General features: G+C 61.9%; 1 protein-coding gene across 12 annotated transcripts; it reads right to left on the bottom strand.

The window, feature by feature from the left end:
- Positions 1-155: 155 nt before the first annotated feature.
- CIC (capicua transcriptional repressor) lies at positions 156-27078 on the bottom strand. 12 transcript variants are annotated; one of them, XM_060129718.1, is made up of 22 exons: positions 26940-27078; positions 26603-26857; positions 21021-23810; positions 8994-9143; positions 8672-8906; positions 8458-8587; positions 8180-8362; positions 7934-8099; positions 6891-7093; positions 6570-6795; positions 5996-6099; positions 4494-5721; positions 4215-4402; positions 3726-3847; positions 3462-3628; positions 3070-3360; positions 2651-2976; positions 2131-2432; positions 1881-2035; positions 1672-1803; positions 1240-1371; positions 156-1151 (listed from the first exon to the last, which is right to left on the bottom strand). In XM_060129718.1, the coding sequence occupies exons 3-22, from the start codon at positions 23797-23799 to the stop codon at positions 784-786; spliced, it is 7587 nt and encodes a 2528-aa protein (XP_059985701.1). In that variant the 5' UTR covers positions 23800-23810; positions 26603-26857; positions 26940-27078; the 3' UTR covers positions 156-783. The 12 variants fall into 12 exon arrangements, 11 of the variants coding, with proteins under 11 accessions (XP_059985701.1, XP_059985702.1, XP_059985700.1 ...); XM_060129719.1 differs by lacking the exon at positions 26603-26857 and having other exon boundaries at positions 26940-26987; XM_060129717.1 differs by lacking the exons at positions 26603-26857; positions 26940-27078 and adding an exon at positions 26156-26493.
- Positions 27079-27967: the final 889 nt, after the last annotated feature.

Below are 27967 nucleotides of genomic sequence, written 5' to 3'. Positions count from 1 at the left end.
CCACCACGTCCCCCTGATGTAGGGAAGGGACGGTCCTGGAATCGCACCCCCCACCTCACGGTGGTTAGGGGGAGAAGTCCAGCTCCACTGCCAGCTGGGGGTCGGACTGGTACGACCAACATCCCGTCTCCCTTCCGAGCAGGCAGCCACACAGATGTGTTAAACAGCTTTAATCTCGGTCATTGCGACTTCTCAGCACAGTAAGAAATATTGCACATGATCAACATGTTTTGTTCTGGGGATGGGGACAGGGTGGGGGAATCACCTTCTTAGAAAGTACAACCCAAGCTGGGAGGGCAGAGGGGGTGGGGAGAGAGAACCCTCCCCGTGCCTGTGGCAAAGTGCAGGAGCCCCCACCCCCAAACTAACCTGAGTCCAGCCCCTCTGGGGAAAAAAGGGGTACATGAACTCCCCCTACTCCACAGGCGCCTCGCTGTGGCCCTAGGCCCACACTACCCTCCAGCTTGCAGCCCTCACACGAGCCATTTTGCATAAAGTACAAGTGAAAAGGTCTGAAGGTAACACACTCCAGGTTATGTACAGGGGCTCGGTGAAGGGAGACTGTGCCCCCTGCTTCCCCTCAGCTGCCCCCCATCACAGGGAGGGAGCTGTGGGGGGAGGGGGAGAGACAAGAGGAGCAGGCCTCATTCCGTCCCAAACTGGAAAGGACGCAATGGCTTTGCTGGGGAGGAGGTAACCATCCTGCCCCCCCATTCCTGCCACCTACATACTGTCCGTGTCCTGAGGGGAGTACTGTGGGTCTGGGGTCTTCTCAGGAGCCCCTCACCTGCCTGTGGCAGCTGTGGAGGGACCAGAGGGGGGTGGTGAGGGTTGGGGGGGCCCCTCCCAGCCAGGCTGTCCGGGCCCCGGCTCTGGGGGCGGAGGCAATGGCGGGGCAGCCGGGGCCGTGCCAGAGTCCGAGCCAGGTGAGGTGGGGTCAGGGCCCCCAGCAGGGCTGGGAGTGGGGACAGGGGCAGCAGCAGTGACAGTGGGAGGCGGTCCAGGGAGGGGGGCCTCGGCTCCCGGGGGCTGCTCCGTGGGAGTGGCCGCCTGCATGATCTTCTGGCGCACCTCACGGATCTTCAGCTGCAGACAGACCTTAGAGGGGAAGATGTCTGCATAGCGGGCCTGGAAGGCTGCCGTGGCCTGGGCTGTGGACAGAAGGGTGGTGCGGAGGGCAGGGTGAGATGAGTGGGTAGGCCCCCTCCAAGTGCCCCCCAAGTCTCCGCACCTGCTTACCTGATGGGAAGAAGCCATGGTCCTGGAAGAGCTGCATGACGAGGGCCCGGCGCTGGTCCAGGGTGCGCCGCAGCGACGAGTAGGGCACCTTCTCGTATTCCAGCTCCCCGAGCACATCCTCAGCTTCTGTACCTGGGAGCAGCGCAGGGAGCACAGTCGAGCCTCCGCAGCAGCCTGGCCCTCCACCACTGTCCGAGGGGCCACTCCACCCTCACTGAATTCTATTTCACAGTGGGGTTTAGAGATGGAACCCACCCAAGGTCACGTACCAACTTAGGGACCTGTTGAATATCAGAACCCACCCTTGACCTGCTGTCCTTCCTCTCAGCAACACCCACCCCACCTCTCCCATCTTTAACCCCGTTCCTGGGACCCCCACCCCTCTCGGAGGCCCTAGGACCCCCGTAGCTCTGCCTGCCACCACACCGGCACCTGTACGGTCAAAAGTGAAGATGTCCCCCTCGCACTTGGCACTCTTGGGGGTGTTGGGCTCCGAGCTGCAACTGGAGCGTCTCCTCATCTTACGCTTGGGCGAGGTGGGGTCCTCGGGGGCTGAGTCCAGGTCTGGTCAAACAGAAGCAGGCTCAGTGGAGATGGCCCCAGTCTGTCCCACCTACCCTGGGTGCCTTGCGCTCGCCTACCAGTGGAGTTCTTCCTCTTCTTGCGGTAGGAGCCCAGGATGGCCCGGGGTGAGGTGGCCAGAGACTGCAGGGTGGGCGAGGGCAACACCTCCTCAGGCCGAAACTCGGGCAGCTCAGCAAAGCGCTCTTCGAAGTCCACCTCCGACAGGACCCTGCTGGAGAGCGGGCAGGGTCACCTCCTCTGCCCCAGCCTGCAGCTTCCCCCTCTGCCACCAACCCACACACTCCAAGTCCCCCAGCCCATGCTCACTTGTCCACAGAGTCAAAGGTCTTCTTCAGGGGCGGGGGCCGCACCTTGACCTTCTTGCCAGCACTAGCCGCCTCCTTGCGCTCGGGGGTGTCCCCAGCTGCCCTCCCACTGCTGCCCTCACTGCTGCTGCCGCTGCTACCAGGGGCTGGGGCTGGAGCCGGGGCCGGGCTGGGAGGGGTGGGAGGCTCCCCTCGGCTCTCCAGGCCCAGCCCGGGGACTCGCCAGTCTGAAGATGAGCTGGGGAATTTGCTGGCCTGGGGTGAGGATGGCAGGGAGATGGAGGACACTGGGTTCAGACTCACCTGGGCAAGACCCAGAAATACAAAAGATGAATGCTGACGGCCAAGACACAGAGCCATGGGAAGACCCAGTCATGCAGACAGATAGACAGGAGGATAGAGGAGGACCCACAAGGGCACAGTTCGGACAGGGACAGAAGAGGCGTGGAACAGAAGCGCAGGCAGGGGACTGAGGGGCCAAGCCCAGCAGCAGGGAACCCCCAGGCCTGCTGGACACTCACCATGGTCTCAGGGCCCTTGGCACTGGTCCGCTCCTCAGCAGGTGGGGGCGGCGGGGGACTGCTCCGGGCCGGGGGAGCCCAGGTCTCTGGGGGCAGTGGAGGGGCTGGTGTTGTTGGCCGCCCCTCAAGCTCTGACTCGGATGCAGGGGGCTCACGAGCTGGGCCGGGCTCCAACGGCTGCCGGGACGCAGGGCCTGGCCGCCCAGGGGCACCTGCCTCAAAGGAGCCCACAGGAATGCTGGCGATGGCCGCCTTCACTTTCTGGGGGGCCTTGGGGGTGGGCCGCTGGGCCTTGGGGGCCACTAAACTGTAGGTCATGGAGCCTGCTGGTAAAGAGAGTATTTGCTGAGCCAGGCCTGACTAGAGCCCATCCCCTGGGTCTCCCCACTCACCCCACCCTCGGTTGGCCCGGCACCCACCTGTGGCACTAGGAAAAGGGCTGGTAGGGGCCGGGGTGGCAGTGGCGGGGGCCGGTGGGCCCTTGGGCAGGATGGTGGCAGCAGGTGGGGTGGTGTTGGTGGCCACGGTGTAGACCAGGCCTGGGGGAGCCTGGGATGGCTGGGCCAGGGGTGCTGAGGAGGTGGGTACGGGGCTGCCAGGGTAAAACGCTGTGATGACGGGACCACTGGGGGCTGCGCAGGTGGGAGGCAGCTGGGGGCTGGGCACGGGTGACACGCCCACCTGGCCAGGAGCCAGCAATGGGGCTTGGCCTGCAGAGAGAAAGACAGAGGAGAGGCAGGGGACCGAGTCAGGGCCGGAGCTGCCTCAGCCCCACCCTTGGTCCCCAGCTGCCTGCCAGGCCACCCCTCACCTGAAAGCAGAGGCTGCACGAAGGCGGGGCCGCTGGGCCCCAGCGAGGTGAAGCCTAGGGCTACTGAGCTCGTGGGTCCGTACGAGGTGACTGTTCCAGCCTGACTGGATGCAGGACTGGTACCCAGGGGCAGCGCATGCCCGCCTGCTGACTGCACGTAGGTGATCCTGCCGCAGGGAGAGGAAAGAGGAAGGTGTAGGTGAGCTGGCCCCACCTAACCCCTTCCCTGCACTCACCTCCAGATGAGGGCTCAACTGCCATTACCTGGTGGAGGAGGGCAGCAGAACCTTCTGAGGCTGAGAGGCGGGTCCGGGGAGCGTGGCCGGGCTGAGGGGCGGCACCAGGCCGCTGGGTGTGCTCACAGGCACCGGAGTTAGCTGGATGATCTGTGGGCAAGGGCACCACAGGCTGAGGTAAGCTGGGGACCCAGAGTGAGGCAGGGGAGGACCAAGACCTCGGAGGCTGGACCTCAGCAGAGACACGGGACAGAGAAATTGGGATGGGGACGGGAAGGGAGAAACGAAAGCAAAGAAGACAGCGACAGATAGGAAACACAGAGAAGGGACAAGGTACAAACACGGAGGGCAGAATCAAGATATGCACAGATGTCGAGCAAGACAGAGGCCAAAAGACAAAAAGGGAGAAAAGGAGAAGACTGAACGACAGACAGACACAGAAACCGCGGGACATAGAGGCTAACACCCAGGAAGAGAAGAATAAGAAACAGGCGGGCCACCACCGAGGTGCCCTTACCTTGCTGGGTGGCTGAGCACCGTTCTGCACAGGTACTGAGAAGGGTGGGCTCACCAGGGGCAGCGGCTGGCCGGTCCCTCCTCCCCGCACTGACATGCTAGGGGTGGCCAAGGGCACTAGTACCTTCCCAGGTAGCAGCTGGGCTGAGCCACCCGGGGGCGGGGCCTGCACAGGAGAAACTGACTGGGCTGCAAGTTGAGAGACAAGGGAGCAGGTGGTTACAAAGGAGTTGAATAAGCCTGTGGTCCCTCTCTGTATGCTGCCCAGCCCAGGCCTCACCTTTCGGGGGCGGGGCGGAGGGTACGGACTGCAGGATGGGGATGCCAGGAGTGGGTGCGGTGGCAGCCAGGACTTTGCCGTTGGTGGAGGTGCCCGGCGGGAGGGTGAAACGGATGCTGGTGGTGGGTGCAGGGCCGCTGGGAGCTGCTGCCTTGGTCCCAGGGGCTGGTGCTGGGGCAGGCGCCACTTGAAGTTGCTGGGGCAGCGTGGGCAGAATATACTGCACCTGGGTGATTCCCCCAGCCTTGCCCAGGGGACCTGGCTGCAGGATGCCCAGGGGCATTGGCCCATTGGGCCCACTCCCAGCACCTGCTCCTGAGCCCGCAGCCGTCCCGCTGCCAGGGCCCCCCTGGGCAATGAACTGGACAGCTGGGGGCGCTGGGGCCCCATAGCCCGGGGCGCCCACCAGCAGGTTGGTGACAGTGGCAGGCGCCTTCCCCACAGTGCCCAGTAGGGGTCCAGCCACCAGATGTGAGGCTGTTGAGGTGGCTGCTCCCGACTTCTTGTCTGAATACACTAAGCTGACGCCCAGTGGGGAGCCCCCAGGCGCCCGGGACCCAGCGACTGTCTCTGTCCTGGCACCGGCCGTGTCATTTGGAGACGCTTCTGCCCGGCCAGAAGTGGGGAAAGGCTTAGAGGCGATGGGCACAGGAGTGCTGCTGACAGGCCGCACCACATTGGTGACCATGGTGGCGGCCGGGCGGGACAGGGGGGCTGCTGGGGCCCCATAGGCCAGCGACGGGGCTGGGGCCGAGGGCATGCGAGCTCCGCTGCTCTCCCGTTCCTCCTTGTTTGAGGGCAGGACCAGTGTCTGCAGAACACTTCCTCCCCCGCTGGGAGGTGCCGCAATGACTGAGGGGCCTGGTGGCTCCAGGCCCCCCACGCTTTCAGGTCTCTTGCGCCGGAAGGTGGCAGGATCCGTGGGGAGAAACCGGGTGGCCTTAGGCGTTGCTGGGCCCCCAGTTCCAGGGGGTGGGGGCCGTAGGGGACCTGTTGTGCTGCCCTGACCTGACTCCTGGGCCTTGAAGGTCCCTGAGCCCAGAGGGAAGGAGGTGGCTGCTGAGGCCGAGGAGGAGGCAGGCGAGGATGAGGAGGATGGGGTGGGCCCGTAGCCTTTGCCGAAGCCGGCAGGTGGATCTGGGGGCCCTGGGGGCTCAGGGTCCAGTGATGGACGGCAGTGAGTAAAGGAGGAACGGATCACAGGCGAGAACACCTTCCGACCAAATCCCTGAGTGGCAGGAGAAGGGAGATACAAGCATGTCAAGGGAGCCTGGATACCCACACCCTGCCCATCCCGCCCATCCCAACCTCCCCGTCCCGCCTGGCAACCAGGCCAGCCGAAGGCCTCCACTCATCCAGGCTGAGACCCAGTTCCCCATGAAGCAAGTAGCTCACCCTCTCTGCGCCTTCATCTCCCCCTCTGTCAACGTACAGAGAAGTTAACATTTCCCCCACTTCCCAGGATGCGTGAGACCAGACAGCAGCAAGTCCCAAGCCCTCACCTTGCTGCCCTCTGGGTCCTCCCCAGAGCTGTCTCCGCTCTCGCTGTCGGTCACCCGCTCCTTGCACTTGAGGTCAATGTCAGTGGTGCTGAAGCCATCGTCAGCTGAGAGAGCAGAGGGAACAGTGCTGGTAAAGGGCTGGGTGCAGGGCTGCCCAGGAGGAACAGTGTGGAGCCTGGCTCTGGCCTCGGCTCTGCCCCGAGTCAGCAGTTAAGTGCTGTCCAGGAATGCTGTTCCTCCCCAGGAACAAGTGTTGTTCCAAGTGTTGTCCAGGAATGCTTTGCCCACCTGCCCGCCAGCAGACCCTAAGAGCACACTGGTAACAGCACCTAATACTGTGTCCAATGGCCCGGCCATGCCCATGTCCCCCCGGCTTCCTGTCTGGCTTGGGGCTTCTTGCGGGCAGGGCTGGGCTTACTCAGTAGGGCCTGAACTGAACATGCCCGCAATCACACACGAACATGGAAGGGAAGAAAAGGAAGGGGCCTAAGGGCCTGGACCAAATCTCCGCCCACCCTCCAAACCTTAGCCAGCTGCTTCCCTGCATAGGATTCCAGGCCCTGCAACTGCTTACCAATGACATCATCATCCCCTTCCTCCTCACAGATGACCATGCGTTCCTCGTCACTGGTCATGTCCTCACTGGCTGCACGCTGGGAACGGGAGGCCCGGGTGGGCAGCAGTGGGGGCCGCCCACTGGCTGCCAGAGTGCCTCCCTCACCGGGGGCCGCAAAGGGGCCTGGAGCCCCATACTGGGTGGAAGGCTTTGGGCCAGAGTAGGATACAGGGCCAGACACCATCTGCAGGAGAAGTGCAGGGAGAGTTCAGCCAGTGCTGTCACCGTGGTCAGCCCTCCCTGCACATCGCCCCTACCCCCATGGCCTGCACTCCAAACCTGAGTCAGTTCCTGTAGTGCCTGGCTGTCTACTTCCCCGCCATCCAGGCTGTGGACCCCACTGTGGGAGAAGGCTCGAGGCCGGGCTGAGCCAGGTCCGCCGACTGTGTGCAGACGTTCTGCCCCACAGGAGCTGCTCCCCGGAGCCTTGGTGTCCGAGCTCAAGAGCGTCTGGGCTGTGACGGACAGGAGCTCCGAGGACACTGTAGGGTGGAAAGAAAAAAGTGTCGCAGTCAGGAAGCCTCCTCCCAGTGCCCAGGCTGGCCAAGCCATCCACAGATATTTCTAGATACCAGGCAGAAGCAGGTTGGACTTCCTGGGCCACCTGGCAGAAAAGAGATACCACCCACCAGGCCAGCATTTCCCCTGGTTCCTGCCCTCTTGGGTTGTGAGGAGCAAGCCCACTGCTCCCTGGGAGGCAGCCTTTCTGAGAGCATGAAAGCCTGGAGACAGGTATGTGTGGCGTTGCCTAGCTAATGACCGCTGGACTATCTGAGCCTCTACTCCCTCATCTCAGAGAAAAAGGAACGTCTCCTCCCTCACAGAGTCGTGGGCCCAAACCCACAGGATCACTCCAGAGAAGCGCCTCAGAATGGTGCCGGGCACACTGAACACCCTCAGTCAGTAGAAGCAGCCAACGAGGGGCTTCCAACTGTGGTCTTGAGAGCCAGATGAGCTGGGGTTTAAATTCAACCTTTGCTACTTTCTAGTTTTTTAGCAACTTCACGCCAGTGCTCTTGTCTCTCTAAACCGTTTCCTCACACCTGCAAGGTTAGGTACGCTTCTGAATACTGAAGATTATGCTCCTCTTGACGCCTGTCATAGTAAATGCTCAGCAAATGACACTTGACAATAAGACTTCTGCTCAGAAACCTTATCTATTTGGACCTCCCTGACCCCTTCACAAGTGATAAGTACCAGTTCCTTTGTGAGTAAGGGTCCTCAGATAAAAGAGGTAAAGCTGAGAGGAGCTTCTGGGGAAGGGGGTGAGCAAGCAAAGGGGAGGTCGGTGTCAGGGCAGAAGAGCCAAAGGGCTCACTAACCTCCAGGGGCAGCGGCGGTGCCTGTCTCCGACATGCTCCGCTCCCTTGGCTCCTTGTGCCCCCCTGCCAGTCCCAGGCTTGTAGGCTTGGCCTCTGAGCTGGACTTCTTCCGGTCCTTGTTGCACCATTTCCAGTCTGGGTGGGCCTTAAAGTGGGCCTCTTTCACCTGGCAGGAGAGGGCGGGGAGACCCTTCACTCACCCACCCTGCCAGAGGAAGCCGAGCAGCCGAGAGGAGGCCGAGTTACCTGGAAGGCCAGGTCGTGGTACTTCTGCTTCTCCTTGGGCCCCAGAGCGTACCACCACTCGCCCAGGATCTTACTGACGGTCCGGTTGTCCTGGTTGGGGTGACGCTGGTGGACCAGGGCCCGGTGCCGCTTGCTGAAGATCATGAAGGCATTCATGGGCCGCCGGATATGGTCCTTCTCCCTCTGCAGTAGACACAGGCCCGAGCAGGACGGTTAGGACTGGGGAGATGGGCTTGGGCGGCCACAGGGTGAGCTGGGGACAGGTGGAGATGAGGCACCTTGTTGGGGCTGCGTCCATCCTTCTCTGAAGATGAGTCTCGTTCCTTGGGCAGGGCGCTGAGGGACTGCGTCCGGCGTTTCCCAGGCGGCAGAGGCAACTGGATCTCAGGAGACATGATGGAGAGGAAGCTGTGGCGGGAGCGGCAGGGCAGTGAGAGCCATGTCTCTGGCCACTCCACCCTCCTCCCCAGTCCCAAGCCTCAGGGCACTCACGCATCGTCGTGGTCACTCTCTGTCTCACTGTCCAGCCGGGGCTCTCCTGGAGGACCAGGGGCCTCCTCCTCCGTCGTGGGAAGGGGGCCCTTTCCAGGTTCCACCACCCCCAAAGTGTGGGGGGGTCCGGGCCCTGGGCTCTCGGGGCATGTAGCTCCAGGGGGCCGCCCAGGGTCAGCATTCCCCGTCCCGCCTGGTGGCTGCTCATGAGCAACAGCTGCCGACTCAGCAGGCTCTGGGGGCAGAGCGGCAGGCAGGTCAGAGGGCTCCTGGGCCATCTCGACCCCATCCCCATGCCTTCCCAGAGCCTCCCAGCCCTCACCTTTGCTCTGGTTGGAGGCCACTAGGTGGCTAGCAGGTTGCTGGGCCTCACTTGGCTGCACGGAGGGGTCAGGCTGGCTGGGGGCCAGGAAGGGGACTAAGGAATGCCAGGGGAACACGGCCACAGAGCGAGGTTCCACGTTCGTCCACACTGTGGGAAGGAGTCAGCTGAGCTGTGCGGCAGGAGAGCTTGGCCTTGACCCCCAACTCAAACTCTTCTCCACCCTGGACAAGGTGGCTCCACCCCTTCTTTACACCCCCTTCCTCAATCCCAGAGCCCCCTGGACTCGTGCATGCCACATCACTCAGGAAAAACTCCTCCCTGAAAGAGTTCTAGATTTTTAAGAAAGAAAACAGAAGAAGGGAAACGGTCCTCACACCCCACTCCCTCCCCCACCTCCACCCCCACCTCCACCAGCCTTGCCACCAGGGACCAGGCCAGAGAAATGACTGGCTCCTGTCGCCAACCAGGCCATGTTTGCTTGCCAACTCACTCTCTCAAGGCCCCTAGACCTTAGCAAGGCTGCAGACCCTCCCTCAGTCAATTCCCATCACCGTGTTGCCGTCTGACAGCGCCCCTCACCTTGGCCTCATACTCCCTTTCTCTTTTCCTGAGGCAGACGGCCCAGTCTCCCTACCCTCTCCTCCCCTCCCCACTACTCACAGGGCATGGGGTCTCAGGCCTTTCTCCTTGCCTCCCTCCCCCTACCACAGACCCCAAAAGGCCAAACCTGCCTTTCCCAGGCTGGGCACAGGTGGCTCCAGCATCTCTTTCCTCCTCAAAGACAACCTACTGCCCATGAAGAGACCTCCCAGCCTCCCTCACTCTATACCCCTGAGCTTATCTCCAGTGTAGTGTCCAGCCCCCTTGCCCAAAAAGATGGGAGGGTGTGGTAAACTCTTCAGACAAAAAGGCACAGACAATGGGACAGACGAGAGAATTATTACAAGACTCTGCCCAGGCAAGGCAAAGGGGCCAGGTGTTTCCTTAAGGCTATGCACAGGAAGGTACTTCCCTCACCAGGGCGCTGGTCCTAGAGGTCCAACCTTCTGCTCCAGGAGCTGGGTGGTAAGGGAGCCAGCCCACCCCTTACGGCTGAGTCCCACCCCTGGCTGGACTCCTGGGGCTGGCCCAGGCTGGGAGTGGGCTTCCTACTCACTGCCAGCTCCCTGGGGGAAGTGGAAGCAGCAGAGGAGGCCCCTGCTAGGGGAAGACCAAGAAGAGAAGAGGGAAACGCCCTAGCCCTGGTCCCCATCATTCCAGGCTCCCCCTGATCTGGATCAATCTGACCTAGGCTGATTCCCCCCGCCAATGCCTTCCGAAGGCTGGCCTAGGGGAGCCCCTATGTGAGGCACTGGCCTCAAGACCTGATTCTGTGAGGTGCTGACAAAACAAAAAAGTAGATATCAAGGCAACAGGAGAGGAACAAAGAAGCCCACACTGGAAAAAGGACTCAAAACACTATGAAGATCCCATCCACTACCACGGAGGCACTGGAGCCCCAAAAGCCTGCTGGGCCCTCCAAACCCATGACAGCCTTCAGAGACCCGGACCTGTCCCTCTCTTCACAAGGATCTTTCCCATCAGGCCCCTTCATCTTCTGCTGGGTGGGAAAGAAGGGGCCCAGTATACAATGGGAGAACAGTCTTTTGGTCCTGTCCCTCCTGAACTCCTCCCTAGTGCACTACCCTCCAGGTTCCCGGGTCTCTTCCTCTCTCTGAAAAGCAAACCACCAACACGTCACTCTGTTCTGAGCAAACAGTGCCTCACTCCCTTCCCAAGACCTGTCCTTAGCCCCACTACTCAATCACAGCCCCTAGTCCCTTCTCCCTCTATTCCACACCTGGCACCAGCAGGTCTCACGCTGCCCCTATTCCAATCCATGCTCCGAAGCCAGATACTCTGCACCCCTCCTCACCTCCCATGACAACATACCTTTCCCACCCCACACCTAAACACCACAGCTGTCCTCAGCTACTCCCCACTCTGCACTCCCATCCCTCCACTACACTCCCACCTGCCGTCACTAACCACTCAGACCAGCCGAGCTCTATAACTTTCCCCTCTACTCTGCCTCCACCGTTCTCTTACTATAACCCCATCACCATTACTTCGCACTCAGCACCCCGACACCTTGACCCCTGCAGTCCCAGGGCCCAGGCGCTACTGACCGAACATGCCGAGGCCACGGGAGGCCGCGCCGGACGCGGGCACCAGGGGCCTGTGGGCTGAGTACATGGTCCGGCACGGGGTGGCCCGGCCGGGGCTCGCGCCTCCTCAGCGGCCGCCGCCGTTCCGCCCGCCGCCGGCTCCTCGGCCGCCACCGCTCGGGCCCGGGGGGAGCTGGAGGCCGTCGCCGCATGCCCCCCCCACCGCCCCCCCCCTCCGGCCGCCCCACGCGGGGGGTCTCAGCCGGGCGCGCCTGCGCACAACGCCGCCTGCCTCCCGCCGCCCGGGGGGCGGGGGGAGGTCAGAGCGCGCCGGCCCCGCCCCGCCCCCCGGCGCGCGCGGGGGCCGTCACGGGGCGCGCGGCACCCAGGCCATCGGCGCCGCCCCCTCCTTCTCCCTCCTCCCGTGCGGAGCCGGGCGGGCGGGGCAGGTGGGGCGGGGCGCGGCGCGCGTGCGCGGGGGCGGCCCCCTCCCTTTCCCCGTTCGCTGGCTCGCTCCCTCCCTCCCTCGCAGCTCTGGCGGGTAACGGCTCTGGCCCCGAGCGCCCCGGTTGCCGGCGCCGCGCCCCGCCTTTCCGGGCCTGGGGCCCGCGGCTCAGCGCCGGGTCGGCCTCCGGCCCCAGGCGGGCAGACGGACGAGCGTGCGTGCGTCCGTGCGCTCCGAGCGAGCCCCGCGCCGAACCGCCGCCGCCTCCCCGCCCCGCCACTACTACGCGCTCCCCTCCCCCCGCCGCACCTCCCCCCGCCCCTTCCCCGCTTCCCCCGCGGCCTTCCGCGCAAGCCCGGCCCACCGCGCGCGAGCCCATTGGCTGCCGCCGCCGCGCGCGGGTCAGGCCCCGCCGCGCCCGCCCCCATTGGCCGCCCCGGGGGAACGTCAGTCATATGCAAATAAGGGCAGGGCGGGGCGGGCTCCGGTTGGACCCAAGCCGGCCCGGGGCGGGACCGTGGGAGGAGGGCGGCAGGGAGGGCGCACTGCAGTAAAGGCACTGAGCCAGGGGGGCGGTTCGGGGCGCCGCGCTGCAGAGGCCCGGGGCTGTGGGTGGTGCTTGTGTCCAGTCCGCGCGAGGAACACGCTCACGCGCGGCTCGGCCCACCTCCCTCACGCCCACCTGGGCACGCGCGGCCCCGCAGGGCAGACAAACTGCGTGTAGGGTTGGGCGAGCCACCCCTGAGCCCTCACCAACTCTCACAACAGCAATCACAAACACACACGCGCACACACACACACACTCCTCATAGACTTTCCTACCACACCCATTATCTCATACACAATCCAGGGTCACATGTACCCTCGGTCTTACACACGAAGTCAGAAGTCACACACCCGGAACACCTCACACAAATGTACTACCTCCCACACTAAACGTCCATCACTCCCCACCCACCATCACACACACTTGTTCTCACCCATCTTCTTCACATCACCCCTTTCATACATGCCCTGTCATATGTGCTTCATCAAGCATATCCTCATACATATCCACCAGCCCATGTGACTCATACAAACACACAACATATCAAACAGGCAGAATTATTTCATACACCTCATCACAGCCACTGCTTGTCCACAGCACACACCCTACATCCCTCCAACACAACCACACACTCATATGGCCTTCCTGGCAACCCCCAACCCCAACACAGGTAACTCTCACAAATGCCATCATACTGACCCCAAACACTATGTAAACTTGCCCTGGTGAGCACTAACTACTTCAGTACCCTGGCTCAGGAAGTATACAAAGTGCCATGGCCATTCCCATTGATTCAGCTACCCTGCCTGACACTTAGCAGCCACCTGGGACCCTCTACCTCACAGTGTAAGGCAGGGGGCCACCACTCTGGGCTGGGAGCCACCCTTTCCAAAAGAGGAAGAAAGGAAACTAACACTGGGGCTGCTACATGCTGGGCGCTTGTATGTATAACCCTGTGCATTGAATCCTCACAGCCACTAGGGAAGTACACTTTATTATGCCTGTTGTTCAGATGAGAAAACGAGGCTCAGAGAAATTGAATAAATTGTGCAAGATCATGCAGCCAGGACATAGCAGCCCAGCACTCCAACTCAAGTGCTCTTTCCACTACTGAAAATTTCACCTCAGGGTGGACATAGGCAGAGACTCCCAACAGAGGTCTGGGAATATGTTCAGACAATGATATCAGAGAGACTGGTGAACTATAGAAAGGTCAGAGGGTACACACGGAGACACGGGCAAGGTCTGGGGCCCACCAGGCAGAGACGCAGAGGCCTTGGATCACCCAACAAGGGCCCTGAGGCCACATCCAGTAAAGGCAGAGGCCTGGGGTCATACCTGGGCAGGTAAAGATTGCACAGGCTCAGATGCACCAAGACTAGGGTCCTTCACCGGTGGGATCTGTGATAGGCACAGACAAACCCTTTTCCCAGCCTTCTGCAGCTACAGACAGAGATGAAGGCATGGAGAGGGGGCAAAACCCGGGTAACCTGGGCCCAGAGGGAAGGGTAAGGTCTGTAGCCCTCTGACCTCCAGAGACTACAGGGCCAGACACTTGGCTGTGAGCCTGGAGAGACCAACAGAGGGACTATTAGGTGACTGCCCCCTCCTCCCTATGCAGCCCCAGACTCAGACCCTCCATTACCTCACTGCCCCAGGGACTGCAATGTGAAGCAGAAATCAAGGCTGAAATCAATGTGGCCTGCTCTATCTCCCTACCGCTGCCCCCTCCTCTCCCCACCGGTGAGTCACCTACTGGCAAGTTAACCCCTTCCCCACTGCAATGAAGCCCAGGGACTGAGCTCAGAGGAGCCCTGCCGCCAGCTCCCCCACTTCTGTTGGGTGAGAAAAAGAGCTAAGCCTGGCACAGTAGGGAAAGAGGGCCCCAGACATCTGGGAGGGTTGCACATCTGGTAGAAGACAGTGCCCACATAGGAGGGATGGGAAGAGGCCCCTTACAGGGCAGGGTACAGCCAAGTGGGGGCCCAGCCTAGCAGGGAGGGGCCGGAATCTGGGCGGGAAGGGCCCCCCTGCCCTGGGCACTGGGCCAGCCCTATACTTAGCTTCCATTGTTTGGAATGGAGGAACCCTGAGTGGGGGTGATTAGGAGTGGAGAAGAGGGAGCAGGTCCTGTCCCCAGACAGCTCCATATCTCTAGCCACCCCCAACCCTAACTGGGGCCTCCCTAGTTGGAAAAGTCTGAGGGGGGTTCCCCAAACCAGGGCCCCAGCCCCATCAGAGAGGGGGTGCATCACCATCCTTCACTCAGAGCAGGTACTAGGCAGAACTACGGTGCAGCCACCCCCTGCACGACCCCATAGCCAACTCCACAAAAGGCTTGGCCCCAAACAGCCCGCACAGCACCACCCCACCCCAGCCTGGGGACAGGGAGCCCAGATGGAGACAGCAAGTGCCACCCAGGGTGGCACAGGCTGAGGCCCTGCCCAAAGGCCTGGGGCGCACAGCCAGGGATGCCGACAAGCTGAGGGACAGGAAGACATGCTCTGAACTCACGGGCCCCCGTTTACTGAGCACGAGAGGCACCGTGCCCCGCCGCCTGCGGCTCCCCACCCTGCTCTCCAGGCCCGGGTCCCCCGCCTCGGCTCACCACCCCAGTGTCCCCAGCTCCCCTCACCCGCTCTCCACATACACACCCACCCACCCACCCACCCCGGGCGGCGTCGGAGACGGCCAGGGTTGCCTGGGGAACGAGCCCAGGATTGGACTGGTGCTGCTCGGGAGGGATGGGGGCCTAAAAATAGCGCCAGGGTGAGTCAGTGAGTGGGGCTGGGGTAGGCAGGGGGACCAGAAGGGAAAGAGAGGCAAGCGAGAGGTGCGGGGGAGGCTCCCCAGGGATTGGAAGATGGGCGGGATAGGATGGAGGGCGGGATATGGATTTGGGGGTAGAAGAGGGGGTTGAGGGGGAGTGTACAGGCGCCGGGGCTGCGAGGGCTGGTCCCCGCGGGCTGAGGGAGGGGCCACTGCCTGGGCGGAGAAGGGGGCGCCGCCCTGCGTTCTCCTCCCCAGCCCCGAGCTCACGAGATTTTCCACTCGCCGCCTGGCCCCCAGCCAGCCCCCGTCGGGCCCCACAAAGCCGCTTTGTGCTGGGAGAGCGGGCGGGCACCCGGCCGGCCTGACACCCACGCGGGCAGCGGCGGTGCGCGGGTCAGCTGGCACCCGAACTGTCTGCTGCGGGGGGGGGTACCCCCACCCTGCCCAAGGACGCGGCTGCGCAAGGGTTAATGACGCAGGGGCCAGGGTAGCAAGTCTCAGCCAATCGGCGTCGGCGGGCGCGACAGCGGCCAATGGGAAGGCCGGAGGCCCGACGCCCCGGGCCTACCCCCTGGGGCGCGAGAATGGGCGCGGCGCTGACTAGGTGCCCGTCTGGATCCACAAAGCCCCCGGTACACCCTGTTTCCCGGGCTGCTTCGCAAAAAAAAAAGGCTCAGAAGGGCGTAGGATCTCGCAGTCAGGAGGTGGCACGGTCAAGATTCGAGCCCAGGTCTGCCTGGCTTCAGAAATCAGCTTTTCCACCGAAATGGGGAGACGGGGGTTCCCAGTCCCAGGCCCCCAAGCGGAGCGGGAACAGGCAGGGGACGGGGTGCGGGCGGAGGCGGCGGCGCGGCAGGCTAGGGTCCAGCCGCCTGCGGTGCAGCCGCTGCCGCCGGTGGTAATGGGAGCCAGACGCCGTCGTCGCCGCTAATGCGCCTCCCTCTCGGCCACTAATGGAGCCATTAATGCCGGGCGCCGGGGGCTGAGGGCCACACACACCACCCTGCCGCTGCGCATGCGCGCGCCAGCAGCCCCGCCACCCGCCGCCAGCAGGAGGCAGCCTGACCCCTTGCAGTGCCTGGCGCTGGGGGCTCTTGCAAGACTCACTTCACTCCTGCTACCTCAAAAAAGCCTCTTCTCTCTCCCGCAAATCATCCTCTTCTTCCCAGCCTAGGTCTCCTTCCTTTCCAGGGATCTTTGACACCCTGATCCAACCCTTGCCCTCTGCTCTAAACCCTTTCTCGGCTCTTCACAGGCTGACGTTCAAGCATGGCCTGGCTGGACCTGTCCTCCTTGGCACCCTTCTGCCAAGACTAGGCTCATGTCAGCTCCAGCCTTAACTGGCCACTCAGAGGTCATGCACTTTCACCCCTCCTGGCCTTTGCTCCTGTGGCTAAGCCTGGATGGCCCTTCCCTTTCTTTCACTACCCTGAAATCCACTCATTCCTGCTTCAGGTCAAATGTCACCTCCAGTGAGAAGTCTACCTGAACCTTCCTCACCGCCTCGCATTAAGCCACAGAGTTTTCTCTCTCCTCGGGCCTCCCCAGGCTCTGTATCTCCCTCTGCTCATCCTTGCCGGTGCCTGCATCCACATCTGCCTTCCCCACCCACTTATCCCAGGGCTGCTCAGCCTGGACCTCGTAGAGGGATGAGGAGTGACTTCTGGTGGGAGAGAAGGGGTTCACTGTTTGAGACAAAACAAATTCTGGTGGGCAGAATCTGGATCTGGATCTGGGGAGTCAGGACACCCTTGGCTCCTCTCTGGGCCTCATCTTCCCGACGCACCCAAGCATAGCTGGTGGATGCCGCCTGGTCTCTGAGGTCCTACTGGTTGGGGTGGACTGCACGTGGGACTCAATTAAATGGGGCTGGCACCGAAGTGTCTCCTGAAAGGCAATGGGGGTGGTGGTGGTAGGGGTGATCTGGGTCATGCCCTCGAGCAGGTGGGTGGGCACAGGAGCTGCTTTCCTGCTTCTCCCCCACAGCCGGATCTCCTAGCTTGGCCCAAAAAGCCCCCGCCTTCCTGCCTGTCTTGGGAACAGGTGCTTGGGTGTTGATGGGTCTGCAGGATGGCCCCCAACACCTCTCAGCAGGTTTCAGGGACATTAGTGGGCATTTAATTTGTCAAGGGACATGCGGGGGTTCCCAGGCCTAGACATTCTCCCAACACTCCCCATTCTCCCACCTGTTCCCCAAGGAGCAGGAGACCTGGTGCTTAGCAACTATCCACTGACTTAAAGGAACAGAGTACCTGATGTGCACAGAGTGGGGGTGGGGGCTAGGATGGGGGAAACATGTCTGTCTAAAGAATGGGAGAAGGAGGGCCAGAGGAGAGGCCAAGGCTGGACCAGAGACAGGATTCCAAGATGGGGGAATCACAACAGAAAGAAGGTGGAATGAAGCCTCAGACCAGAACTGATGTCTAAGGAGGTACAAACCTGGAAAGGCATACAGAGCCAGACTCAGAGAAAGTCAGACAGAAGTCCAGAGAGAGAGAGACTCGGGGCCAGAAACAGAGCCCTAGACAGAGACAGACATAGGAACCCAAGAGAGAGACAGATAAACATACAGTGGCTCAAACAGGCAGATGGGCAGACAGGCCCAGGAGAAGGGGCACTGCCTGTCAATATGGGGAAACCAGGCGGAAGCTGGGAGCTGGAAGGGAGGCCATGCCAGAAACAGGGCTGAGACATCTGGCCTCCTGGGCCAGGGCTGCAGGCCCTGGGGCGGCTTCCTCTCCTGGGGAGCAGGCGGGAAGAGTCAGAGGGAGGTGGCAATGGCAGCTGGCTGGCCCGGCCATGCACAGAATGTAGAGAATGCCGGCCCGCCTGCTCCGGCAAGTCCCCCAGCGGAAGCAAATGCCTGGCGGGGGGGCAGAAGCAGGCAGGCTGCCCCGGGCCACCCCCTCACACCTGCTGCCCTTACTGAGGGTCAGGCCCTGGCATGGGCGGGCAGAAGGGGCCAGGACTATAGCCTCACTCTTCCACTGGGCACAGTCTGCCCTATCTGGGCCTCAGAGGGAGAAGGCCCCAAGGTGCCTACCTCCCAAGGGTTTAGGGAGGCCTCTGAGAGAAGAACAAAAGGGCCTGCTGGCTGGGAACCTGAGGGCAGCCTGGATACCTCAGCATGGGTGTAGTCAGGGAGGCGCTGCTCAGAACCGCCAGGACAGGCACTGGACAAGTTCTGACGACCAGGTGGCTTCCAGCAAGGGGCCTCCCCTCCCTGAACCTCAGTTCCCCCCGCCCCCTGACAACAGGGCTGGTAATCCCTGTTTCATAGCATCAGGAGGTTGCGATGAGGCTGGGCGCATGGTAAATGCTCAATAAAGTGGGCTAATGTTACTGTTTTCATTATTCTAATTGAGAGTGCTTAAGAGCCTGGGCTCTGGAGCCTGACAGCCTGGATTCACACTCTGGCTCTCCCTCTTCCTAGCTGGGTGCCCTTGGGCAAGTCACTTTGCCTCTCGGGCTACAGTTTCCTCCTCTGTCTACTGGAACTAATAATTGTGCTGATCTCCTGGGTTGTTGTGAGGATTCAGTGAGTAAAGGCTCAGTCAGCGCTCACTGAGCAGTGTGCCAAGCACATGCATGGGTGGTACTCAATAAATTATTATTACTGTTACTTCTAGTAGGAAGAGTCCTGTGATCTAGAGATCGAGAGACCTGGTTCAAGGCCCAGTCCTGCCCCTCCCTGGCTGGGTGACCTTAATCAGGACTCTTTTTCTGTCAGGGCCTCATTTTCCTCATCTGGAAAATGGTGGCAGGAACCCCCCCCGCCCCCGCCCACCCTGGTAGGTCTCAGGTCACCTGCATCGTGCCATCCCTCCCCGCACGGCAGCAGTGAGGGGCATGACTGACCGATGCTATGTATGAGGGCAATGTCGGGGGCTGTAGGCATGCGGGGGTGGGGGCTGAGGGGGATGGTAGGAGTCCGTCTGCTTCAGTTTCTTCATCTGCCTAAGGATAGGAATCCCCGCTGTGCCCACTTTGTGGAATTTTGCTCATATCAACGACGATAACAAATGTAAAAAATGTTGGGGGTGGGGCAAAAAACACAGCTCACAACCTCAGTATATGAGAGTGAGGGGCAAGCGTAGTCTTTGTGTCCCTCTGCCCGGGTCTGGGCTGGATCTCAGTGAGGGCAGGGTCTGGGCCCCTTCCTACATTGGTCTTTGCACCAGCCTAAGACACAGCAGCTCCTACCCAGATCCACAGCCCAGACACTTTCCTCCCTGGTCTCCCTGCCTCTGGTCTCAGGGGCTGGAACTCACCCTTCATGGTACAGCCGTGGTTGGGTCGGCTCAAAACCTTCCATGGCTCTCAGGATAAAGTTCCCAAGTCTTAGAAGGACCCTCTATGATCTGACCCTTGATGTATTGCTCACCAACACAGCCACACATCCCAACACTCACCCACTGTCTAGAGCCCCTGACTTAGCAGATTCAACTTCCTTCAAATTCTTGCTTTTGCCTCAAGGCCTTTGCACACTCTTCCCTCTGCCTGAAGGTCCTCCTGCCGGCCTTGCCAGGCTCCCCTCTGCACACCCTTCGGGTCTCACTTTAGACTCTGCAGGTCTCACTTTAGACCCTGCAGGTCTCACTGGCCCCTTCTCCAAGAAGCCCTCCCTGACTTCACATGGCCTCCTGGGCTTCCTCCACCCCAGCCCTGACCACTCTGGACAGCTACTATCTGGGGACAGGTCTGTCTTACTCCAGGGACCATGAGCCCTTTGAGGACAAAGCTGTGTCCTTAGCATCAGCCAGTATAGGGCCAGGCACAGAGAGGGGGCCTCAGTCAACAGTGAATTAATAAGTAAATAAGAAAAAGATGCTAGGGAAGGGGCTGGTGACGGGTCTGTCACCCTCCAAGAAAGTTGCTCTGACAAGGTCCAGGCCAGCTGGCTTTCCAGCACCATCTCAGAAATGCCTCTCCCCCCACCCCTGGCCTCAGCCCTCTAGCCACTCTGGCTGTGCTCAGCAGTGCTCCTTCTGGCCTCGGAGCCTTCCCAACGGCCTCCTAGGAGGTTCTCCTGTCCCACGGTTGCTAGTTCCAACTCATCCTTCAACTCTCAGCTTACACGCCCTTTCCTGAGGGCAGCCAGACTAGGTTCACATCTGGAAGCATGCCCAGCTCACGCCCAGCTCCCTGCCATGGCACTGACCACACCTGTGCTATTTACCAGGTACAGTGGTGAAGATGAGGGCTCCAGTCCTGGTCCTGCCACCACCTGGCAGAAGGACCTGTTGGAGCCTCAGTCTCCCCATCAGTAACCCAGGCAGGTTGGTCACGAGCCAACCTGCCTGGGTTTGAAGGCTGGCTCCAGGATTTACTAGCCATGTGACCCTGGGCAAGTTACTAACCTGGCCTCAGTTTCCTCTAATTTTTTTTTTTTTTTGGCCGCACTGCACGGCTTGTGGGATCTTAGTTCCCCAACCGGGGATCGAACCCGGATCCCTGCAGTGGAAGTACGGAGTCCCAACCACTGGACCACCAGGAAATTCCCAGTTTCCTCTAAATGAGCATAATCATAGCAGGGTTCAGTATGTTGTGAGCGCTACGTTAAGGGGTGGGTGTGAGGGTTAGGTGCGATAACCCACTTGCAGTGCTTATCACAGTGATACCCCTGCCAGTCCTCCAGGCGTGGGAGCTGTCAACATGATTATCATCTCTGTTACCCCATCAGCTCTGTGGCGGCCTGGCTTTGAGCCTGCACTCAGGAAAGGTGTGCTGACTGATGGACCCCTTCAGAGTCCATTCCCAACAGGAGGCTTCTGGAAACACTGCACTGAGCCTTCAAAGTCCACGCCCGGGGACCTCCCTGGCAGTCCAGTGGTTAAGAATCCGCGCTTCCACTGCAGAGGACACGGGTTCGATCCCTGGTCGGGGAACTAAGATCCTGCTTGCCGCACGGTGCGGCCGGAAAAAAAAAAAAAAGAAAAACTCCACGCCCTTGCCTAACACGTGAATTCCCACCAGAACATCTGTGCAGAGAGGAGGCCAGCCTCCCCTTGAATCCCACCCAAGGTGGGGAGCTCACCTCTCTTGAGAGCCAGTTTGCAAGGGGCCCTGTGCAAAATGAGCCCTCGCCCAGCCCATCCACCTGAACCTCTTACCTGTCCCAGGCCGGCCCATGATGACTTCCTTTTTGGGGGCAGGATGGCTGGTGTAGCTGCTGGGCACCAGGACGGGCAACAGGGCAGCAGGTGAGGGGTGGAAGGCCACCGGCTGGAAGGGCGAGGAAGCCAGGCCAAAGGTGGGCATCGGCTGGGCCACGGCCGTCGGCGCAGCTGGAGGCACAGTGATGGGCACGGGGGCCGGCAGAGGTGGAGGCAGGCCAGGCTTCCCACTGGCCATCCCGGGCGGCACCGGAGTCTCTCGGCAGCCCCGCCCAGGTCCCCCGGCCCGTGCCTCACTGCCAGCGCCCACCTCCGCAGGGAATTTGGAGGGCAGTGGCACGTCGGGGTTGCGGACGATGACGGGTGAGTCCCGCTGCACGGCAGGCACCCTGCGCACGGAAGGCCCAGGATCCGAGGTGAGGCCGGCAGGTGGGGGCAACAGCAGCAACGGCGAGGGCTGGCGGGAGCGGGAGAAGGGCACGGCGGGCGACACAGCACGGAAGCCAGCCGGTGTGGAGGGTGTAGGTGTGTGGGACACCGAATCCACACCAGAGTCTAAGCTGTCACTCTTGGGGAAGTCTGGGGCGGCTCCTCCGCCTGCTGCACCAGGGGCCCCCAACGCCCCTGGGTGGGGCAGCAGCTCTGTCTTCCGTCGCCCAGGGCTGATGGGCACAGTAAAGGTCAGGTTGGTCTGGAAGGTAGGTAGGATGCCAGAGGAATGGCGCTCTCGGGGGGCAGGTGGGGGTGGGTGAGGGCCCAGGTCCGGCGGCGTCAGCACGCCTGCCTTAGGGGTGCTGGCGCTCAGGTGGCGACTGCGAACAGCAGTGCGTTGGATGACTGGCGAGGCGTTGATGGGGCTGAAGTTGGCAGGGCGGAAGCCGAAGAGTGGTGAGGGTGAGGGTGACGGGGCTGGCGAGAAAGGTGACTGCGTAGAGACGGGGGAGAAGGAGGGTGTGCCCGAGCGAGAGCTGCCCAGTGACACCAGCATCACAGCCGCTTCACACTCGTCGAACTCAAAGCGTGACAGGTCAGCAGGGGCCACCAGGCGTGGGCGTGAGTCTCCCCGGGCTGCCACGCTGCTGGCCTCACTGTCCCGAGATGTCTCATCACCCCAGTCGAACTCGGTGCTGCCCTCACGGGCCGCCACACCAGCTGGCCGCCCAGCCCCACCTGGGCCACTGTCCGCCAGGCCCTCCATCTCCTTGGTTCGCATGGACAGGTGGCGGGAGCAGTAGCCCCGCCGCTGGGACTCCTTCATGCAGCCATCTCTCGAGCACAGCCGTCGCCACTGCTTGCCATTGAATTTCTTTCGAATTCCATTGGGTGTGCAGACCACGTCTCCCTTCTTGTATTTCTGCTGGGCTGCTGTCAGTGGCGTGCGGGCCCGGGCGGCTGGTGCAGCCCCCTTCTCCAGGGAGGCCACGCTGCTGCTGCGGCTGCCGCCCTGGCTCCCCTCCTGGCAGGGCGAGGGCTGCTCGCCAGGGCGGCCTGGGCCGGCGAAGGCTGGGGACTTGGGTGGCGGTGACAGGAGCTGGGGCGGGGGCAGTGGGAGCAGGGCCGGGGTGCCCAGGGCTGGCGGGTGCTTCTCCTCACCCTCCTCGCAAGACCCCAGGTGGCCACCAAAGCTGATCTTGGAGACCTCGGCATCCTCGGGCTGCTTGAGGTCCAGGGCAGCAGGGCAGGGGGGCAGGGCGGCCCCCGGCTCGGCCTGCCCCTCCTCAGGACCCGCCGGGGGCTTCCTCGGCAGGGCTTCGGGCTCCCACGGGGGCCGCAGCAGGCGCAGGCTGGAGCGGGCCACCCACACCGCGTCCTCGGGCTCACGCTGCGGCGGCTGCGGCGGGGTGGCCGCCGGGCCCGGCTGGGAGCTGGGGCCAGGGCTGAAGCGGACCTTGTAGGCAGCTGGCTTGGCGGCCACCTCCACCACCACCCCGGCACGGTAGGCAGCCACACCGGGCTCCACACAGGTACAGACCGCTGTGCCCACCACCAGCGCAGCTGGCGGTGGCGTGGCATCCAAAACCACATCCACACCACTGCCAGGTGCCCCCTCGTAGAAAGTCAGGGCCCGGTCCCCAGGGAACTGCACACCCAGGTCCTGGCTTCGGCGCACCTGGCGCACCACAGCCGGCAGGAAGAGACCGTCCCCACGCCGAGCCAGCACCCGCTGGGACCGCAGCTGCCGCAGGTCATAGCCACCGCTGGTGCTGCCAGGGGGCCAGGGACCTAAACCACCAGCTTCGGCCGGCTCATCTTCCAGGTCGGCCGAGTGCTCGCTGGCTGTGTCGGTGGAGGAGGAGCGGGCAGAGGTGGGTGGCTGCGGAGGCACCCCCGGGGTGCCCGCCTCCTCGGGGGTCCGTGCCCGCTCTTCAGGGGCACCAGCCGCCCCACTGCTGCCACTGCCGGCCCCATGCTCCTCCACATACTTCTTCTTGGGCGCTCGTGACTTGAACGTGGCCGTCTTTCGGCTGAGTGAGGGCTCCCAGCGGCCTGCCTCCCCCTCCCCCTTGGGTTCCTCGGCTGGGCCTGGGGCCGGGTCGTCGGGGTGCAGCTCTGGGGGCAGCCCTTCAGCCCCTGTGCCCCGCTCGGCCTCCTCCTCACCCTCCTCAGCCTCTTCTGGCCCCGGCTGCTGCTGCTGAGCCTCATCATCTTCCTCCTCTGGCTTGTCACCCTCCCCAGCCCCTCGCCGCCTCAGGGCCTTGGCCCTGGTGGCTGGGGGGGACTTGCCACCGCTGCCAGAACCTGGGAGGCCGGCGCACGCCTTCTTCATTGGTTTCATCTTTCGTCCACCTGCAGGGTGAGAGGCCAGACACGGGTCACTGGGAGCGACTCGGGAACACCTCCACACCCACTGCCCCCAAGACTTCCTACTTGCTGAGGTCACTGCCTCAGCGCCACAGTCCCCAAGCTCTCCTTCCTGGCTGTCTTCAACTCACGTAGGCCTCTGGCCAGCACCCAGACACAGACTGGCACTCGTGTCCCCTGAGCTATACACTCTGGTTCCTTGGGGACCCTCACATGATCTGCTTCCTCTGCAGAGGACAGTAGGTGCATGCACACACTCTGACTGCCCCAAGGGGACGCGAGAAGCACTAACGGTTCACGTCTATGGAGCACTCACTTGGAGCCGAGCCCTGGGCTAAACTTGCCTTTATTAACCCATGTCATCCTCACAACAGCCCTAAGAGGCAGATGCTACTATCAGTCCCATTTACACTCGAGGAAACTGGGGCACGGAGAGATCAAGCAACTTGTCCAAATTCATCCAGCTAGGAAATGGCAGAGCTAAGATCTGAACCCAGGCAATCTGGCTCCAGAGTCTGTGCTCCTAACCATTTCAGTGTGCTGCCTGTCACATGATCCTTGTGCTGTCACTGTCCAGAGAACACACACACACATGCACAGGGACACAGTCACAGAAAGGGAGATGACTGGGCTGTGATGTGAGCCTCTCTCTACCACCCCCCACCCCTGCCCGGGCAGCCTGGCATGGCCAGGCATTGTGGGAAGGAGTGGGCAGCTAAGAGTCCCAAGGGACAGCTGCCCACTCTGCTCTGCACCCCAGGCCTGCCAGGTATAGCCATCTCCCCAGATCCTGGCAGGGAACAGGCAGGGGCACGTCTGGGGCAATAGCTCATACCCAGTGCTATGACAGGGCCGTGCATAAGCACACACGCACACGCGCGCACACACACACACACACGGCACACACACGTCATCACACAGTGGGACACAGAGCTACACCGCAGGGTTTCACTGTCCCACTGGATGGGAGCCTGCCCCTCCCCCCACAGCACCCAGCATGATACCCAAAAGCCCAGCCACCCCCCTTCTGGTCTGCTTGCATCCCCGCCCTGACTGGGCTGGCTCTAACAGGGTGGCTGAGCCGACTGGGCCCCCCTGGCCCCCAAATATGCCCTCAGACTCCAGGTGGGGTAAGTGGGAGAAGGTCAAAGAAAGCAGGACAAGCCCAGCGGGCCAACCTCACCCACTTCCTGAACAGTCATTACTGCCCGCCCCCTTTCAAGCTGCCCTAAGAGAAGGGAAAAAACTTTACTCTGAAGTGACTAAAAGAACCTGAGAGGACAAAAATGGGCCTCTGGGAGGGTTGGGGGATCCAGGACCATAGCCAAACACAATCAGAGGCACCCCGACGCCGTCTTCAGGCTCCCATGGTACCGCTGACCTCATGGGAGAGTGACCTCTCCCACTCGGGGCCTGCTGCTCCTTAGGATCCTGCAGTCCCAGGATGCCCCTTCTCTGGGCCAATCCTGGGGTCCTCACGGGCAAAGGCTGGAGGGCCCGGGGCTTCTCACACTGGGGCAGTCACCCAAGTACCCGGGAGCTGGGCAGCCGCCACCACCTTCTCCCCACTGACCTGCTGGGCCACCATCCTGGGCATACCCCACCCAGGGCCTACAACCACACTGCCTGGCACCCCTGGACCCTGCTGCCTGGCCCAGCCTCTTCACACCAGAAGCCAAGCCTCTTTCTTTCCCCTGGGGCCTACTCTCTTCCTGTCCACACCTCTTTGGATAACTCCCACCCAAGGCCCTGTGGGCCCTCACCTCCCTCAGGATCTGAGCAGTAACTCCTGAAGCCCAGGCTGGCCCAGGCTTTTCGGGGTCTCATGTCCTCTGTTCCCAACAGGCCTCCTGGCACCAGCTTCTCTGCCACTCTCTCTCCCACCCTGTCACCATCTCTAGCTCTAGCTCTCTCTTCACAGGCCCTAGGCCCCCTCCTCAGTCACCCCCTCCTTGTCACCCTCATCTATCTCTGTCACCTCCTCCTCCCAGTCACTCTCATGTCAGCCATCTCTGGACCTGTCACCTTCTCTCCCCATCACCTCTCCTTGTCACCCCCTCCAACTCTGTCCCCTCCCTCTCCCTGTCACCCTGATCTAGTCCTGTCACCCCTCCATTCCTGTTACCCATTCTCTGCCCACCACCCCCTCCTTGTCACCCTTTTTCTGTCACTCCTCCTCCCCACCACTTCCTCCACTCTGTCCTCCCTTCCCACCACCCCGCTCACCCCTTTTCCCCTGTACCCCCTCCCCGTCCCTGCCACCTGTCCCCTCTCGGCCCCCAGCACCCCAAATCCCCCCTGCCCGTGTCAACCCTGGCCCCGCCCCTCACCTCGGGCTCAGCGGGGTTACGGGGCGGGGGGCCGTGGCCCCGGCTCGGTCCGGTCCGGTCCCTCCCCGCCCCCCTCCGGCTCTCCCTCTCGTTTCTCCCTTTTTTTTTACTCCAACACACAAAATGGTGAATGGACCTGCAACAGCTGGAGCAGCCAGCCAATCAACGGCCACAACCCCGCTGACCGGCGCCGTCCTAGACCAATAGGTTTTCGGAGCCTAGTCGGCTCCGCCTCTCAACGACGAGCGACGCTTGCCACAACCAATCGCGCCCACCCGGCAGCGCTAGGGGGAGGGGCCAAAGTCCAAGATCGGCCTCCCTCTGGGACCGACACCAACCTGAGCCTACGACCGCCTGATCAGCCTAGGGTCCTGCCTTACAATAAGTAATGGACACCAGCATTGACCAATCGCAGACCGCTTTAGTGCAGAATGACGAATACAGTACCCTGTCGTCTTGCACTCTAGGCCGGAACCCAGCCTCTGCGAGGGACAGTAGCCAATGAAATGCAAGAAGGAGGGGCTAAGGGACAGGCTCTCCAATGAGCAAGCTCAGAAGGCGTGGCCTCAGCGTTTGTTGACCGGCTAGTCGCAATTCCTGCTGGGAATGGTAGTCTTCTTACGTCTCCGGCCCATAGTCGACAGTACATGGCAGACTACAACTCCCATGTGACAGAGTGCCTGGCGTTCCGAAGAACCCGTGCTAGGAGAAAAAGTCGAAAGGGCAGTTCCTCGTGAGTCTCACTGGGCGCCAGGAGCATCTTAGACCCAGGGCCCCGACTCACCCGGATTCCCGGCTCTGGCGTCGCTGCTGGCTCCTCTCAGTGGCGGCGGTAGCGGCACAAGGGGGAGGTGCGAGGAGCAGCCAACCGCCACCCGCGAGGCCCGCAGCCAATCAGCAGCGGCCGGGGCGGTGCAATGACCTCACCGGGTTCTACTCTCTTACCCCTCCCCCACGTGGTTGTTGCTGCCGGTAGCCGGGAGTAGGGAAGTTGGGGGGGAGGGGAGGAGAATAAGTGATGTCACCTTTCCCCCGCTTGATTGGCTGCCGGGTGGCGGGGACTACAACCAATCAACAGTCTCGGAAAGTCTGGCGCGGCCCCGCGGAAAGCCCTGTTGCCACCGGGAGGGGAGAGAACGAGCACTTGAGGGGTGGCGCGCGCTGCAGAGTAGTCTACGCGCGTGGCCTGGGGCTTGGTGGCCTTGGGGACAGGCCACCTCCTCCAAGACTTTGACATTTAGGGCGGCGCAGTTTTCTGACAGCCCCCCTAGACATGGGGTGGGGGGAGGCACGAGATGGGGAAGTACAGTGCTTCATGGGGCGTCACACTGCATTCCGTGAAGAGCTACACTTTGTAGGTGTTCACACCTGGCGGGAGCAAGATTTTTTTCTTTTTTTTCAAGGTGGGGTGATCACACTGGGGGTTGGGAGGAGAGGAATATGTCCTGTCAGTAGTAGATTCCTCCTGCCCAGATACGGGATTCACACCAGCTGTGAACCTGTTGGCAGTGCCTCCATCCGTACTCTGCACGTTGCATTTACCCTGGCTAGCCGGTAATGGGCTGTACTCACCTACTGCGTCTGATGGGTTCGCAGTATCCACAAGGGATTCACACCAGGTGTGAGGAAAATGCCGCCAGCCTATTGCAGGTTCTTAATGCCTGTAACATTCGCACTACCGGTGAGAGAGTATACTGTGACGTGGCCAGTTCACTCTGGGCTAGAGGGAAGTATCAGTTGTCCAATGGATTCACTGAGTATGAAGGAGATTCACGTTATCCATGAGATTCACATTATGCACTGTCCATGGAA

This window comes from Lagenorhynchus albirostris, chromosome 19 (assembly GCF_949774975.1).
Source record: "Lagenorhynchus albirostris chromosome 19, mLagAlb1.1, whole genome shotgun sequence".
NCBI classification, from domain to species: domain Eukaryota; kingdom Metazoa; phylum Chordata; class Mammalia; order Artiodactyla; family Delphinidae; genus Lagenorhynchus; species Lagenorhynchus albirostris.
This window is presented reverse-complemented; position numbering and strand designations above follow the sequence as displayed.